This window comes from Leucopleurus acutus (genome assembly GCF_964270905.1).
Source record: "Leucopleurus acutus genome assembly, chromosome: 11".
NCBI classification, from domain to species: Eukaryota; Metazoa; Chordata; class Mammalia; order Artiodactyla; family Delphinidae; genus Leucopleurus; species Leucopleurus acutus.
The window spans coordinates 98,343,794-98,359,691 of record NC_139152.1 but is presented as its reverse complement, the minus strand read 5'-3'; the positions used below and the strand labels follow the sequence as shown (position 1 = coordinate 98,359,691).

General features: G+C 41.9%; 1 protein-coding gene across 1 annotated transcript in view; it reads left to right on the top strand.

The window, feature by feature from the left end:
• EFCAB6 (EF-hand calcium binding domain 6) overlaps positions 1 to 15,898 on the top strand; it is a gene marked incomplete at its 3' end in the record, with an annotated part of 172,103 nt that overhangs the window by 32,083 nt on the left and 124,122 nt on the right. Inside the window, 4 exon segments of the mRNA XM_082850474.1 lie at positions 4,244 to 4,392; positions 13,749 to 13,758; positions 14,841 to 14,900; positions 14,991 to 15,151. Of these exon segments, the coding sequence (XP_082706600.1) occupies positions 4,244 to 4,392; positions 13,749 to 13,758; positions 14,841 to 14,900; positions 14,991 to 15,151 (380 nt within the window).

Here is a 15,898-nt window from a genome sequence, read left to right as displayed (position 1 = left end):
CTACCATAGCTTATCCCTTTCAGAGTTCTTTATTTTGATTTATTCTTTGGTTGGCTGGATTTCATTGTCAAGTAGTTCCCTCAAGAAAGGCTCATGGGTGCTGTATTCCTTTTGTTTTGTCATACTATCTCTCCCTTTTTTTTTATTAGAACAACAGCGTAGCTGGGTGTAATTCTTCCATCATTCTTTCTTTTCCTCAAAATGTTGTTTTTCTACATTGCCTTCTGGCATTGGGTGTTCTTGAGAAGAATCCTGAGGTCGACTGATTTTTTCCCCCTTGTAGATAATTTTTTATTCTACCAGGATGCCTAAAGTATTTTTTCTTAATCCTTGAAATTAAAAAGCAAAACGAAGACTGTCTTGGCATGGAGCATTTTGCCAAAGTTTCCTGGAACACAGTTTATTCTTTTGACGTACAGATTTAGTTCTTCACTTCAGGAAAATTTCCCCTGTGTCACGTCACTGAAACCTTCTCCCTGCATCCTTCTCTCCCTCCCTTCTGTCTTCCTTCCATCTTTCCTTCCTTCAGTGGTATCCTCAGTTATCCTTATATTGGATCATCTTTGTCTATCCTTGATGGTAATCATCTTCTCTCAAAATGCCATACTTTTTTTTTTTTTTTTTTTTGCGGTACGCGGGCCTCTCACTGTTGTGGCCTCTCCCGTTGTGGAGCACGTGCAGGCTCCAGACGTGCAGGCTCAGCAGCCACGGCTCACGGGCCTAGCCGCTCTGCGGCATGTGGGATCTTCCCGTACCGGGGCACGAACCCGTGTCCCCTGCATCAGCAGGCGGACTCTCAACCACTGCGCCACCAGGGAAGCCCAAAATGCCATAGTACTTTTGTCCTTTTCCTCCGCCTTCATTGGGAATCTTTCAAGCCATTGTTTTTTTTTTTTTTTTCTTTTTTTTTTTTTGACCACACCTTACGGCTTACAGGATCTTAATTCCCTGACCGGAGATGGAACCCAGGGCCCTGGCAGTGAGAGTGCTGAGTCCTAACCACGGGACTGCCAGGGAATTCCCAAGCCATTCCTTTACTATTAATTTTAATTTCAGCCTTGTCTTTTATTCTTGCTGTTTCTAATTTGTTATTAGTTCCTGTAATGATGTTGTTTTTGTTTTCTATTTTCTTAGCTTTGAAATATCCTTCTACTCTCTTTCATTGTTTGTTTTTTTTTCTTTCTTTCATTGTTTTATCATCTTGTCTTCAAGCTTTTCTTTTAATGAATTTATATTCTTATTTAGTTCCTTTTTATAGTATGAAAGCTTTGCTGGTTTATATATATATATATATATATATATATATATATATATATATATATATATATATATATATTTTGGTACCCTGTTCTCCTACAGATTGGGTTCTTTGTCTTTTGCTTGATGTTCGTTTGTTTCTTTCTTTTTCTATAGTGTGTTTGCATAGTTGTAAAACCCTTTATTTTCATCCTGCTTGTGCTTAGGTTGAGATCCACTCATATTATGGAGGTAGCTGTATTTTCATTTTCGCTGCTGTACAGTTCCCCATTAGCTATATATATGCACAGGTAATGCGCTGCCCGGGGATGGGCATTGGATTGCTCCCTGTTTTGTCCTCATCCAAACGATGCCACCGTAAGTGGTCGGCTCCGTATCTTCTGGTGCATGCCTGCTAAGGTGTCTCTGAATTATACCCAGCATTCCTTGCTAGGTTGTAGGGAGCATGCTCCTCAGCTTTCATTGGCAGTATCCAGTTATTTTTCAGAATACCAATTCACACTCCCATTGGGAGCATATGAGAATTCCTGTTGTCCAGTGTACCCACCAGCTCTTGATATCATTAGAGTTGTACATTTTTACCAGTCTGATGCGGATTAAATGGCATTTCAGCTATAATTTAAATTTCGTTTCTCTTTTTACTGATGTGTCAGATAGCTCCTTACATTTTACAACCTTTCTTTAGAACATTTTTGGTAAAAATGTATCCATTTTTAACAAATATTTATTGAGTGCCTACCGCATGCCGAATTGTGCTTCATTTTAGATAATTATTAGCGAACAAAACAGGGCACAATCTTGGCTCTCATGGAGATTGCATGACCTTACATCAGGGAGAGAGATGTTAAACAAATACACGTTCGTAACTACCATTTTCCTAGAGTGGTATGACAGAAAAGGACGGGGTATTATAGGAGAGAATAACAAGGGAGCCTCGTTTAGATTGGGGGCCAGGGGAACATTTATAAGACGCAAGTGTTTAAACGTGGGAAATGGGTGTACCTTTCGCTCGTCCATCCCTAACATGACGGCTGCCGTGTATCATCTCCAAGTGTGATGCAGATACACACTAGTCCTTGTGGGAGAAGTTTCATGACATGTTGTTAAATGAAAAAAGCATTTGTCAAAACTGAAAGTGTAGTATGGTCCCATTTTTGTAAAATTATAATATATGTTTATGTGATCATGTTGGAGTTTTTGGAACACCATATAAAAACCTGTGGGTAGTGAGACTTCCGGTATCTTTATGTCCTTTTTTATACTTTGCTGAATTGCTTGCATTTTTTTGTTTGTTTCATTATAAACAGTAATGATGAAAATTCCTAAAAAGTTTTACGTGTCGCAAAGACATTACTCCTGGGGACTTCCCTGGCGGCCCAGGGGTAAAGACTTCACCTTCCAATGCAGAGGGTGCAGGTTCGATCAGATCCCTCGATCCCTGGTCAGGGAGCTAAGATCCCACATGCCTCCGTGGCCAAAAAACCAAAACATGAAACAGAAGCAATATTGTAACAAATTCAATAAAGTCTTAAAAAAAAACAAAACAGAAAAACAAAGACATTACTTTTGTTTCATTCCTGCTTTTCTTCTAAGAGCTCTGGATTATGTCAAAACACTCTCCTGAAAAAAACCTGATTGGAGACTAAATGCCATTAAGATATTAAAAGCAGGTTTCATTAATCCAATAAATATACTGAGACCAGACTCTGGTCTTTGTCTGGCTTTGGCTTCCCTCCACTAGAGGCTTCCCCCAGGCAGCCCACCTCCCCGAGAGAGGGATGGGCACGTTTAGCCACATTTTGGGTTAATTTTATGCAACTTTCTAAGAAGCTTAGGCCCTGTAAGTCTCTAGATTCTTTTCAAGATTTCCCCTTAGATTTCCGATATTCCTGTGCACCTTCAGGAAGTCTTAGTGAATGTGCTTCTTATTCCTTTAGTGGGGAGAGCCACTTGTCCATATATTTCCATGCTCCAGCAGCTTTTTTTTTTTTTTTTTTTTTTTTTTTTTTTTGCAGTATGTGGGCTTCTCATTGTTGTGGCCTCTCCCGTTGCGGAGCACAGGCTCCGGACGCGCAGGCTCAGCGGCCATGGCTCACGGGCCCAGCCGCTCCGCGGCATGTGGGATCTTCCCGGACCGGGGCACGAACCCGCGTCCCCTGCATCGGCAGGCGGACCCTCAACCACTGCGCCACCAGGGAAGCCCTCCAGCAGCTTTTTAAACGTCCCCTTTTACACCAAGTTGGTGTTTCTTTTGTTTATCTTCGTATCCCAGTTAGCAGGAAAAAAGTGAATTCGGACAACGTGGAGAGGGTTGGAAATATCGAAGAATATTGTTATTACTCAGTAATAAATAGCAGGAAAACCTTTGGAAATAAAACCAATCTTCATAGCATTTTTATGAGTCATACAAAAATCAGTGGTTAACCTACTTTACTGCATTTTAGAAGTCCCATAAGCAAAGCTGATTCACCCTGGTTCTTTGTAATTCCCCCCCCGCCAAAAAAAAGGATAATTAAAGAAATGTCCAATGTGTACGATGTTTATGAAATCCTAACGATTTCCCTTACAGTCGAAGCTACTTCTCTTTTTAATAAAATGTCACCAGCTTTTTGTTTGATTGACCTGACTTAATCAGGAGCAGCCTAGCATGGGCTCACAGTAGGGATGGGTTGAAAGTATATTAAGAAAGATGTATCAAACTGGCAGATCCACCAAGTATTTTTAGCTCTGAAATTTGAGTTAGAGCTATTGTATGTGCTGTTTTTCCCTGAGAAACTTGTCTGCCTTGTCAGTTGAGTAGCTGTGACTGGGGATACTGTTTTGTAGTGAGCTCATCAATTAAACATTTGAAGTTCAGTACATGCCATAGTAACCTTTTTGATCAGTTTTGGAAAGGAAAATGTGAAGAGGTTTTGGTGAAAATAAAGTGGTTGAGCAGCTCTGTGCCGCTGATTTCTGTGACTGCTGTAATTTTAATTCACCGCAGCTTTCAAAGCCCTATGAAAAGGTTGAAAAGGCCCTGAGTGCAGGGGACCCGTCCAAACGTGGATACGTATCTTTGAATTACCTAAAGGTTGTCCTCGACACCTTTGTATACCGATTACCAAGAAGAATTTTCATCCAGTTAATGAAAAGGTAAGAGTCCCGTTGTTTCCTTGACATTTTTTTCCCCCAAACGTCAACTGTGAGGATCGGGAACAGCTTTATTTATTTTTTATGAATGTTTCAGACTTTTTTACTATTGAAAATTTCAAACACATGCAGAAGTAAAGAGAATAATGTAATGAATCCACGAATGCTCCCACTACCCGTCTGCAACTTCCCACTCACTCATGGTCAATCATTTCATTGCTATCCCTGCCCATTTTTCCTCAACCTCAGATTTTTTTGTTTTTTTTCCTACGGTTCGCGGGCCCCTCACTGTTGTGGCCTCTCCCGCTGCGGAGCACAGGCTCCGGACGCGCAGGCTCAGCGGCCATGGCTCACGGGCCCAGCCGCTCCGCGGCATGTGGGATCCTCCCGGACCGGGGCACGAACCCGTGTCCCCTGCATCGGCAGGTAGGCTCTCAACCACTGCGCCACGAGGGAAGCCCAACCTCAGATATTTTTGAAGCAAATACCAGACATCATATTTCATTGAAAAGATCTATGTCTCTCGATACGAACTCTTTTTAGAAACATGGTGAAAATACTGTTTCACACCTAATAGAATTATCAATAATATTAATAAATATCCAGTCAGAGTTCAACTTTAACTGATTGTCTCACATTTTCTTTTATAACTTATTTGAGTCGAGACCCAAATCAAATCTGTACGTTGCAGTTGATTGGTTTGCCACAATTCTTCTTTAATCTGCAGGGTCTCTCTCCATTTGTTCATTTTCCCCCCTTAAGATGCATTTGTAGAAACAGTCTGGATTGTTTGTTGTGTAGAGTTTCTTACAATCTGAATCTCACTGATTGCAACCCACGGTGACATGTAACGTGCTCTCCTGTCTCCCTCCCCGCCAGCCCCTGCCCCTGAATTGATACATGCCCAGATCCAGGTTCAATTTGGGGGGCAAGAACACTTCATAGGTGGTAGCAAGCATGTATGCACTGCTTGTCTTTCTTCTTGTGATGTTAGCAGCCCTTGTTGGTCACCCCTGTATCCATCAGTTCACTAGGGATTGTAAGGTGGTGACGCTCTGTGTCTACTGTTGCTCCTTTATTAGTTGGAGTACTTCTTTTTTTTTTTTTTTTCTTTTTTTTTTTTTTTGCGGTACGCGGGCCTCTCGCTGTTGTGGCCTCTCCCGTTGCGGAGCACAGGCTCCGGACGCGCAGGCTCAGCGGCCATGGCTCACGGGCCCAGCCGCTCCGGAGCATGTGGGATCCTCCCGGACCGGGGCACGAACCCGCGTCCCCTGCATCGGCAGGCGGACTCTCAGCCACTGCGCCACCAGGGAAGCCCTGGAGTACTTCTGTAATGCAAACGTCCCCTTTCCAACCATTTGGTAACAATGAGACACAGTTAGTGTAGAAAAGGTGGGATCTCCTTGGTTCTTTCCCTTCACTTACTATTTTTCAAAATAGTGAATTGGTTTCCTAGCATCCTCCAGAAGTGAGCAGTGAGTGACTTTTCTTAAATGTTATTATGAGCTCATGAATGTTAACGTATTTGATGCCTTTCAATTCATTACAGTTGTTATTCTCCTTGATACTCAATTTGTTCTGTCTTGGCCACTGGGAGGCTTTTTGTGTTGTCTCCGGAGTCCTGCTGGTGTGACCCTAGTAGTCTTTGATAACATTTCTTGGTATAACGAAATGCTCTAGGCTCTTCTGGTACATCTCTTGCCTCAGACCTGGAATCAGCCATTTCTCCAAGGACTCCTGTTTACTTTTATTTGGAAATGGTATATATAGACCAAACTTTGGGTGAGGAATACTGTCTTTAATTTACCTGGTTTTCTGTCCAGGTAACTCAGAGAACCTTTTCTCAGGGGACATGGGATTGAGGCTGATAGAAAGATTGTCCTGTGAAACTCTGAATAGTTGGAGGACACCTTGGGGTTACCTAGAAAGGAGGGGCATTAGAGAATGAGAAGGAAAAAATAGGACTGAGCTAGACCAGCTGGACCCATTTCCCATAGCACTTCCTTCCCTCCTCAGCACCCTGTGTGTCCAGAGAGAGTCGCCTGTGTGTTACCACCATGGCTTCTAGAGCGAAGGGCATAAATATTTCCATGGCTCAGAAAACAGCTCTATTTTCCTGCCTGTACATAGTGAAATCTTTTAGGAATTACTTTCTTGGATAGCTAAGAGTTGTATAGCCATTTCTTTTTGTTTCATTTTCAAAATGACACAAGTGATAATGTAGTAGCAGTAATAGAAATCAAAAACAAAAAGTCACCATCCACCTTACATAGCCAACGACTGTTTTCATTTTTCCACATTCTCTTCCACTTTGTATCCACATACATGTGTAATTTTTACATATTTGTAATCAAAATGCACCTACAGTTTTATATCACGCTTTTTAAATGGGAATATGCATATTATACCATTCTTCACATTGGCTTCATAGTCTTCAAGATTATAATTTATGGATGCCTACTGATGCTGGCCATTGTGGGAGGTGCTAAGAATGCAGAAATAAATAACAAAGAGTTCCTGGCCAGAGTGGCTGCCAGGGGATGATGGCTGTGAAGACTGATGGGCACATAGAGTGAGTGTATTAGGAGGCTGAGGGCGGCCAGAGATGTGGTGGTATTCACGTGTTCTAGCCAGGGATCCAGGGATTTCTGAGTCATGACCTTTGTCATGTCACCCACCCAGAATTCCCAGTGGAACAGGGCGCAAGAGGCAACAGCAGGGTGAATCCCAAGTGCTAATATAAGGAGTTATAAATCTGGTATGCCTCTTGGTGCACATATCTGGAAGTGAAGCTTCGTCATATCTTCCTGGCCAACTGTCCCCTTTGTAATTATATCACTACCCTTTTATCCCTCTGGCTTTTATAGTCTATCTTATCTGCTATTAAAATACCCATAACACTTTTCTTTTGATTAGTATTTGTCAGGTATCTCTTTTCCCAACCTCTTGTTTTCACTCTTTTATTGTCATGGTTTCAGTGTATTTCTTGTAAAATAGCATATATCTGTATTTTTAAAATTCCAAAATGAACACCTTTACCTTTGTAATGGGCCAGTTCAGTCTGTTTCCGTTTGTTGTAATAGATGTATTTGGATCGTCCCCACCACTTTACTTTGTACTCTCTATGATTTACTTGGTTCTTTCTTTTTTCTCCGTCATGTTTGGTTCGGCTGAGTTTTTCTTATCACTCTTTTTTTCCCTCCACTGCCTTGAGACTTAAATATTTTATTTCTATTCTTATATTGATTATCCTTAAAATTTTAACATGTGTTCTAAACTTGTAAAGCCTAAAGCTAATCAGTGTTTCCATTGTCCTGGGTAAAACAAGCACTTTCAGCCCACATGTTACCATTGGCTAGTGCCGTTTTTTCTTTTTTTTCCGTGTTGGGTCTTCGTCTCTAGTTGCAGCACATGGGCTCAGTAGTTGTGGTGCATGGGCTTAGTTGCTCTGCGGCATGTGGGACCTTCCCAGACGAGGGATCGAACCCACGTCCCCTGCATTGGCAGGCGGATTCTTAACCACTGCGCCACCAGGGAAGTCCCTCTCCCATTGCTTTTATTTATTTAATTTATTAATTTTTTAAAATTTATTTATTTGTTTAAATTTTTAGCTGCCTTGGGTCTTTGTTGTGTGGGCTTTTCTCTAGTTGTGGCGAGCAGGGGCTACTCTTCATTGCGGTGCACAGGCTTCTCATTGGGTGGCTTCTCTTGTTGCAGAGCATGGGCTCTAGGCACGTGGGCTTCAGTAGTTGTAGCACGCGGGCTCAGTAGTTGTGGCTCACGGGCCTAGTTGCTCCGCAGTATGTGGGATCCTCCCAGACCAGGGCTCGAACCCATGTCATTAGCAGGCAAATTCTCAACCCCTGCGCCACCAGGGAAGCCCCAACTCTGTAAGACTTTGAAACCCTTCTCTGGTGAAAAATTCATTGTTTCAAAGAAGGCTAATACTCAAAACAGGACCAATAAAAACTGTATATTCATCCATTTATCCACTCAGCAAATATTTTTTGTGCTCCCGTTACATGCTAGGAAATATTGAGTCCTTAGGGATACAAAGCCTGACCGCAAGAGCTGGGTCTAGTTGGAAGGATAGAAGACACAAAATTTACTGCAATATAAATGCCAGGGGGTGAGAACAACGTGTGTCCAGATTGTTAAGAATGGAGTGACTAGTCATCATTAGCTGTTTAATTAAGGACTAATCCAGGCCTGCTGACCCGTCCTCCCACGTCCCACCCTAGAGTGTGTGGGTTCATAACCAACTGTAGCCCGTGACAGGAACATTTTCTTAGTTCCAAAATAGCCTGTTTACTTACTTAGTTGTACTGCAAAGGGAGGCTTATTCATGACTCTGCTTGAAACATTAGCTCCTGTCCCACTTTCATGTTTATTTTAGAAAGCAGCATTCGGATGCTTTTGGTACATAGCAATATCTCCTAAGTTAGTTATTTACTGGGCACATCCAATAACTGAATCTCTAGTAACTAACCAGGAGTGCAATGAATTACTTTGCCTCAGACTCATACATGAGCGAGTACCAAAGCGGAGCTGCTCGGCCTCAGTGTCTACCTTGCGAAGTCCGCCGAGCGAGCGGCAGTCTGCGCTGCGGGGCAGGGCTCTGGGGAGGCTCCCAGGGCCTGGAGGTGGACCTATGGGTCCGGGGTTTGCTCTCTGCTCCGGAGGCTGCAGCGCCGCACCTCTGTCCATCTAGAATGCCACTGCACAGTGTGGATTCCAAGGTTTGGGGTCCTGCTTTCGTGGCAGAGACGCTTTAGTTGGTACACCAGCTGTCATTAATCTTTATGCCTACATGACCTGTTCTCTCAGGATGGACAGGAATAGTGCCACTGACTGTGCGCCGGGCCCTGTCTTCAGTGATTTTCTCATATTCGCTCACTTCGGCCTCTCAGCACCTCTGTGAGGTGGACACTATCATCATCTTCATTCAGTTCTTTCATTTCATCCTCATTTGCTGAGGAAAGGAACATGGGGGTGCGTGCCTGGCCTGAGGCTCCCAGCTAGTGAGTGATGGGGCCAGGATTCGAACTGCCTGCTCCAGAGCGGGCGCGTTCCGCCCTGCGCTGAGCCACCTGCTAGCATGTCGGGTGGGCCACCTCTTTAAGATAAATGAAGGCTTCCATGTGTTCATTCCCCTCAGCTTGTATTAGTATACTGAAGAAGTAATTTAATTAAAAATAGTGAAATCTTCATCTCCGCTAATGGAGGACTGTAATAATGCTTACTGTGCCAAATATGTCACTGATGTACCGCTCGGCAGACAGACTGACGGACACACCTGAGAAGGTGGGGGGTTGAGTGCCTGCCCCACGCCGGACCCGGCCATGGGCACTTAGGTCGAACTCATAGATGAACGAGGTGAAGTCCCTGCTGACAGTGAGCTTACCCTCTAGGGCATCACACGAGAGCCACGGCCATCAGATACTTGAGAGCTGCAGAGGGCGTGGTTTCCAACTGACATGCCCGCTCCAACCCCTCTGACCATTTACCTGGGTCTTGGCCACATTCTGGGACCTGGAAGGAGAAGGAGAGCAGAGGGAGAGAGCCAGGAGTGGGCAGGGATGGCATGTTGCCTAGCCACAGAGGGCAGCCCTGGGAAGCAGGTCCCCCTGATGTAGAGAGGAGCGCAGAGCTGTTAGAAGATGCTTTAGAGCCACTCCAAGAAGCTGTGTGTGCTGCCTTCACACACTGGCATCCTCCCTCCACGCGGGCCCATCACCCTGGTCACTTCCATTTACATCAGCTGTGGCTCATTTTCCTGCACCCGGAAACAATCTGTACTCTACCTGTTCACGTACTCTTATTCTCGGTGTTATTATTTGCAGCTCACGTGACTTTTATACAGAGAAAGTCCACAAGAATCTTCCAAAAAATATTAGAAGTAATAATAGAATTGAGAAGGTCATTGGATACAAGGTCAATATGCAAAGATCAATAATATTTCTATAACCTGCAGTAAGCAATTAGAAAAAGAAGTTTTAAAATATCATTTCTAAAAATATTTAAAAAAACCAAATACCTAGAAATATATCTAACGAAAAATGTGCAAAATTCTCTACATTGAAGGCTAGAAAGATTGCTTATACAAACAGCCATCCTTTACAAACTTTCAGAAGGCATAGCAGGAGCACTTCTCAGCTAATTCTCTGAGGTCAATTTTATCCTGATACCGAAGCCAGACAAAGAGATCACAGGAAAAGAAAATCACAGATCAATACCCTTTGTGAATATAGTTGCAAAAATTCTCAAAAAAGTATTAGCAAAGTGAATCCAGCAACATGTAAAAAGGATTAAATGCTACGACCATGTGAGATTTATCCCAAGACTGCAAGGTTTGTTTAACTTCCAAAAGATCAATTAATGTAGTACAAAATATTACTAGAAACAAGGACAAAGCTGCATGATCATAGATGCAGAAACAAATATTTGAAAAATTCAACACTCATTCAGGATAACAATTTTCAACCAACTAGGAATAGAAAAGAAATTCCCTAACCTGATAAAGGGCACTTACGATAAACCCAAAGCTAACGGCATAGTTAATGGTAAAAGACTAAATACTTTCCTCCTGAGATCAGGAAAAACACAATGATATCAGCTCTAGCTACTTCTTTTCAACATTATACTGAAGTTCTAGACAGTGTAATCAGGAAAGAAAAGAAATAAAATGCATACAGATTGGGAAGAAAGAAGTAAATAAAACAGTCTTTATTCACAGACAACGTGATACTGTAATAGAAAATTCTAAGGAACGCACACACACACAAACTGCTAGAACTAATAAATGAACTCATCAAGGTCACAGGATACAAGGTCAATATACAAAAATCAGTTATATTTCTATAAATTAGCAATGAACAATCTGAAAATGAACTTCAGAAAGCAATTCCATTCACAATAGCATGAAAAGAATAAATTACCTAGGAGTCAATTTAAGAAAAGAAGTGCCAGGCTTGTATACTGAAAATTATAAAAAACTGTTGAAAGGAAAAGAAGACGTAAATAAGTGAAGAGGCATTCCATATTCATGGATTGGAAGAGTCGATAGTATTAAGGTGGAAATTCTCTCCAGATTGATCTGTAGATTCAATGCAAACCCCACCAAAATCCCAGCTGGCTTTTTCCCAGAAATTGAAAAGCTGATCTTAAAAATTCATTTGGAAATGCAAAGGTGGCAGAATAGCCAAAACAATTTTGGAAAAGAAGAAGGAAGTTAGAGTCCTTAAACTTCCAGATTTTGAATCTTAGGATCAAGCGACAGTAATAAAGACAGTGTGGTACTGGCATAGGACAGACTTAGTGGTTGACAGAACATAATTGTGAGTATGGAAATAAACACTTCCATTTATGGTCAATTAATTTTCAGCCAATTCAGTAGGAGAAAGGATAATCTTTTCAACAAATGGTGCTGAGACAATTGGATATCCATATGCAAAAAGATGAATTTAGACATTTTCTTTACATCATATACAGAAGTTAACTGAAAATGGACAATAGACCTAAATGTAAGAGCTAAAACGGTAAAAGTCTTAGAAGAAGACATATGTGTAAATCTTTGTGACCTCGTGTTAGGCAAATATTTCTTAGATGTGACACTAAAAGCATGATCCATAAAAGAACAAAATCTGTAAATTGGACTAATCAGAATTTAAAACTTCTGTGCTTCAGAAGATACCATTAATGGCAGACTGAGAGAAAATATATGTACATTATATATCTGGTAAAGGACTTGTATCTAGAATATATGAGAACCCTTAGGACTCAATAAGAAGACAACCTGATTTTTTAAATGGGCAAGAGATTTTAATAGACATTTCACCAAAGAATACATAGGAGTGGCCAAATAGCACATGAAAAGATGCTCAGTGTCATTCGTCATCAGGGAAATGCAAATCAAAACCACAATGAGATATATCACTTCACACCCTCTAGGATGGCTACTATCAGAAAGACAGACGGCAATAAGTGCTGGCGAGACTGTGGAGATGGAACTCGTACACTGCTGGTGGGGATGGAAAATGGTGCAACTGCTGTGGAAAACAACGTAGCAGTTTCTTAAAAATTTCAGTGGAAATTTACCACATGACCCAGCAGTTCCACTCCTAGGTATCTGTGCAAGAGAAATAAAAACAGGTGTCCACACAAAGGCTTGTGTGCAAGAGTCCATAGTAACATTCTTCATAATTTCTAAACTGGAAACAATCAAAATGTTCATCAGCTTATGACAAGGTAAACAAAATGTGCTCTGTCATACAGTGGAATAGTAATATCAGGAATAAAGAGGAACAAAATGCCGATCCACGCAACACATGGATGGACCTCAAAACCATTACAGTAGGTGATAGAAGCCAGACGGAAGGTGCATACAAGGCATACACTGTATGATTCTGTTTACATGAAATATCCAGAAAAAAGCAAATGCAGAGAATTAGAAAGCAGATTCGTTGCCTTAGGATAGAGATGGAAATGGAGAGTGAGTGCAAATGGGCACAAGGTTTCTTCGGGATGATGAAAATATTCTGGAATTTGTGGTGATCGTTGATAAATTTACTGAAAATTATAAATATTAGTTGTCAATGATTCCCATTTGGACATTAAACAATTGTCACTCCCAAACCAAAAAGTGCCCTGCACATATCCTCTAAATTACTTAATTTTCTCCAAGAGGACCTTATATCCTTTTCAGATTTTGGACCCCAAAGTCATAGTTGACATTTATACATGGCTTTATTACTTCACAAGTCTTTGGTCACACTGGTATTCACAGTATCTCCCTATGAAGAGGTAGGGTTCTTTATTTCCCCTGCTTTTCCAGTAAACAGTTTCTCTCAGTTTGTTTTTTTTTAAATAATTAATTAATTTTGGGCTGTGTTGGGTCCTCGTTTCTGTGTGAGGGCTTTCTCTAGTTGCGGTGAGCAGGGACCAGTCTTCTTCGCGGTGCGCGGGCCTCTCACTATCGCGGCCTCTCTTGTTGCGGAGCACAGGCTCCAGACGCGCAGGCTCAGTAGTTGTGGCTCACGGGCCCAGTCGCTCCGTGGCATGTGGGATCTTCCCAGACCAGGGCTCGAACCCGTGTCCCCTGCATTGGCAGGCAGATTCTCAACCACTGCGCCACCAGGGAAGCCCAGTTTCTCTCAGTTTTGATATTCAATTTACTTATTGGTAATTTTTTATTCTGGGGGAAGAAATTTGCCTCACGGTATTTTGCTCATAATGTTTTCTTTATGCAGCATGGCTGAAATTTTTTCTCACTAAGTAATTGTACATTTATGTAAGTGATGAGGTTGGTGGTAGTGAAAAGGCAGAGGCCTTTCTGGTTTTACTGCCCATTGTACCCACAGGCATAGCCCAGTGCCAGCAGCACTCACAAAGCAGTTTGTTGAGTGAATGTTAATATAAACAAGTGAATTAGAAACGTTAGAAGGAAGAGATATGCAAATAGAAGAAACTTAAGATCACTGCTAATTCTAACATTGAGGAATTGTGTTACATTGGTACTCACTCTTATACTTTGTTGCATATTCTTCCAAACCTTTATACCTACACAGGCATATGATTTTTTGCAGCTTTATTGAGGTATAATTGATATATAAAAACTGCACATATGTAATGTATATAATTTGATGAACTGGATATATGTATACTTTCATATATAGTATCTATTTTATTTTAAAATGAGACCATATAATTAGTGACTTTTTAGTTTGTCATTGATTAACGTATTGTTAACCCTTAGTGTCAGTAAAAATTCTGCTATGTAATATTAAAAGGTGCAGCGTATTCCCTGCTCTTATAATCTGGGTGTTCATTTTTCTTCCTTTTATAAATTTTGCTCCAAGGAATATTGTATTGCCTCCTTTTTTAAATCATCCTATGATAATTTCTTTAGTATAATTTTCCAGAAATGGAATAAAAATTTTATATATTTTTTTAATGTTTTATTTTAAAAGTTGAATATATGTATGAAGTACAAAATGCAAAAGATGCAGAAGGGAATACAGTGGAAGTGAGTTTTCCCTCTACCTCTGTCCCCAGCCACTCCCCAGAGACAGTCACTGTTACTCTAGAGGCTGTAGATTATCAAATTGTCTGATGTTATCCATTTTCAACACTAGCAGTTTGCTTCCTTTTTTATTTCTGCCATTCTGATAGGCAAAAATGTCATCTCATTATTCTTTCACTTTGCATTTATTTGATTTCTAGGTGATGGATTTTTTCATGTTTCCTGTACTTCTTAAAAATAAGCACAAGTTAAATGTTATTATCCCATTTCCAGATGGGGATTGGGGGTGGGGAGCAAACTCACTTCTCAAGGTCTAAAGCTATTGGCTAATAATCAGGGACAAAGCTGCCAATCCAAGTCCACCTGCCTCCAAAGCTCCTACTGCCTTTATGAGTGATTTGTCTTTATATATTTTCTCTTTCCCAATTAGCTAAGCAAAACATCCTCCTGTAAAGACACCAAGGCACCTCTCTTCCTGGCTTGGGATTCGGTAAGTAACGCTTTCCTATGTGGCCCCAAGATGCTACCACCCCAGGTTACAAACGTGCAGCTTGGTAAATATGTTTGTTTTTTCTGTTAGGTGGAAGAAATTGTTCGTGACTCCATTTCCAGGAATCTACACGTTTTCCATAATATGCTGCGGTCACATGACCTTGGAGACACAGGGCTCACTGGGCGAAATAACTTTAAGAAAATCATGCACGTTTTCTGCCCATTTTTAACAACCGAGCATTTAGTGAAGTAAGTCTTCTGGTAACGGAATTAATTCATGCCGTGTTTTCCATCAAGTCTGTTTTACAGTTTTAAACCTTTTTCTACGTTTTTTTTTTTGCCATGTTAGTAGGTAGTGCTGATAATAGCTCCTATGCATGGAGTCTGTACTGAGCATCGGGCGTTGGTTGAAAGTCTGGCGTATACGCTGTCACGTAGTCCTCACCACAGGCGTGTAGGGCAGCTATGACAGTTCCTTTCGTGGAGAAGGAAATGGAGGCCTGGAGACGTTAAGCACCTCCTTGGCGTCACACAGCTAGTCAGTGGAGCCTGGGTTCTACCTCTGGCCTGCATGACTCCTATGCTCTTAATCGTTATGCCATTTAACCTCCCAGGGTGTCTGGCTATGATCAGCCAGCCCATAAATGGTAACTTGAATTATACTTTTCTTTCGATTTAGTTTAAAACTTAATTTGTGGTGGATGAGCTGAAGCTGGGGGGCAGGGGTGGGGGGACAGGGATATCAGAGAAAGAAGAGAACGGTGTCCTGAAGGTCCCAGGGGTCCCCTGCCTGGTGTCCCTTTCAGCCTCCACACGGAGGGGCTCACCCCTTGGGGCATCCCCTCTCTGCAGATGACCTTGACAACCTGCAGGCCGAGCCGGCGCTCTGCAGGGGATGACGCCTCCGACACGCCACCCGCCACCCACTTGCTGCTGTCCCAGGACTCAGAGCTGCACGGCCTCAGGGACGGGGGCCGGTGTTTCCCAGCATGTGGG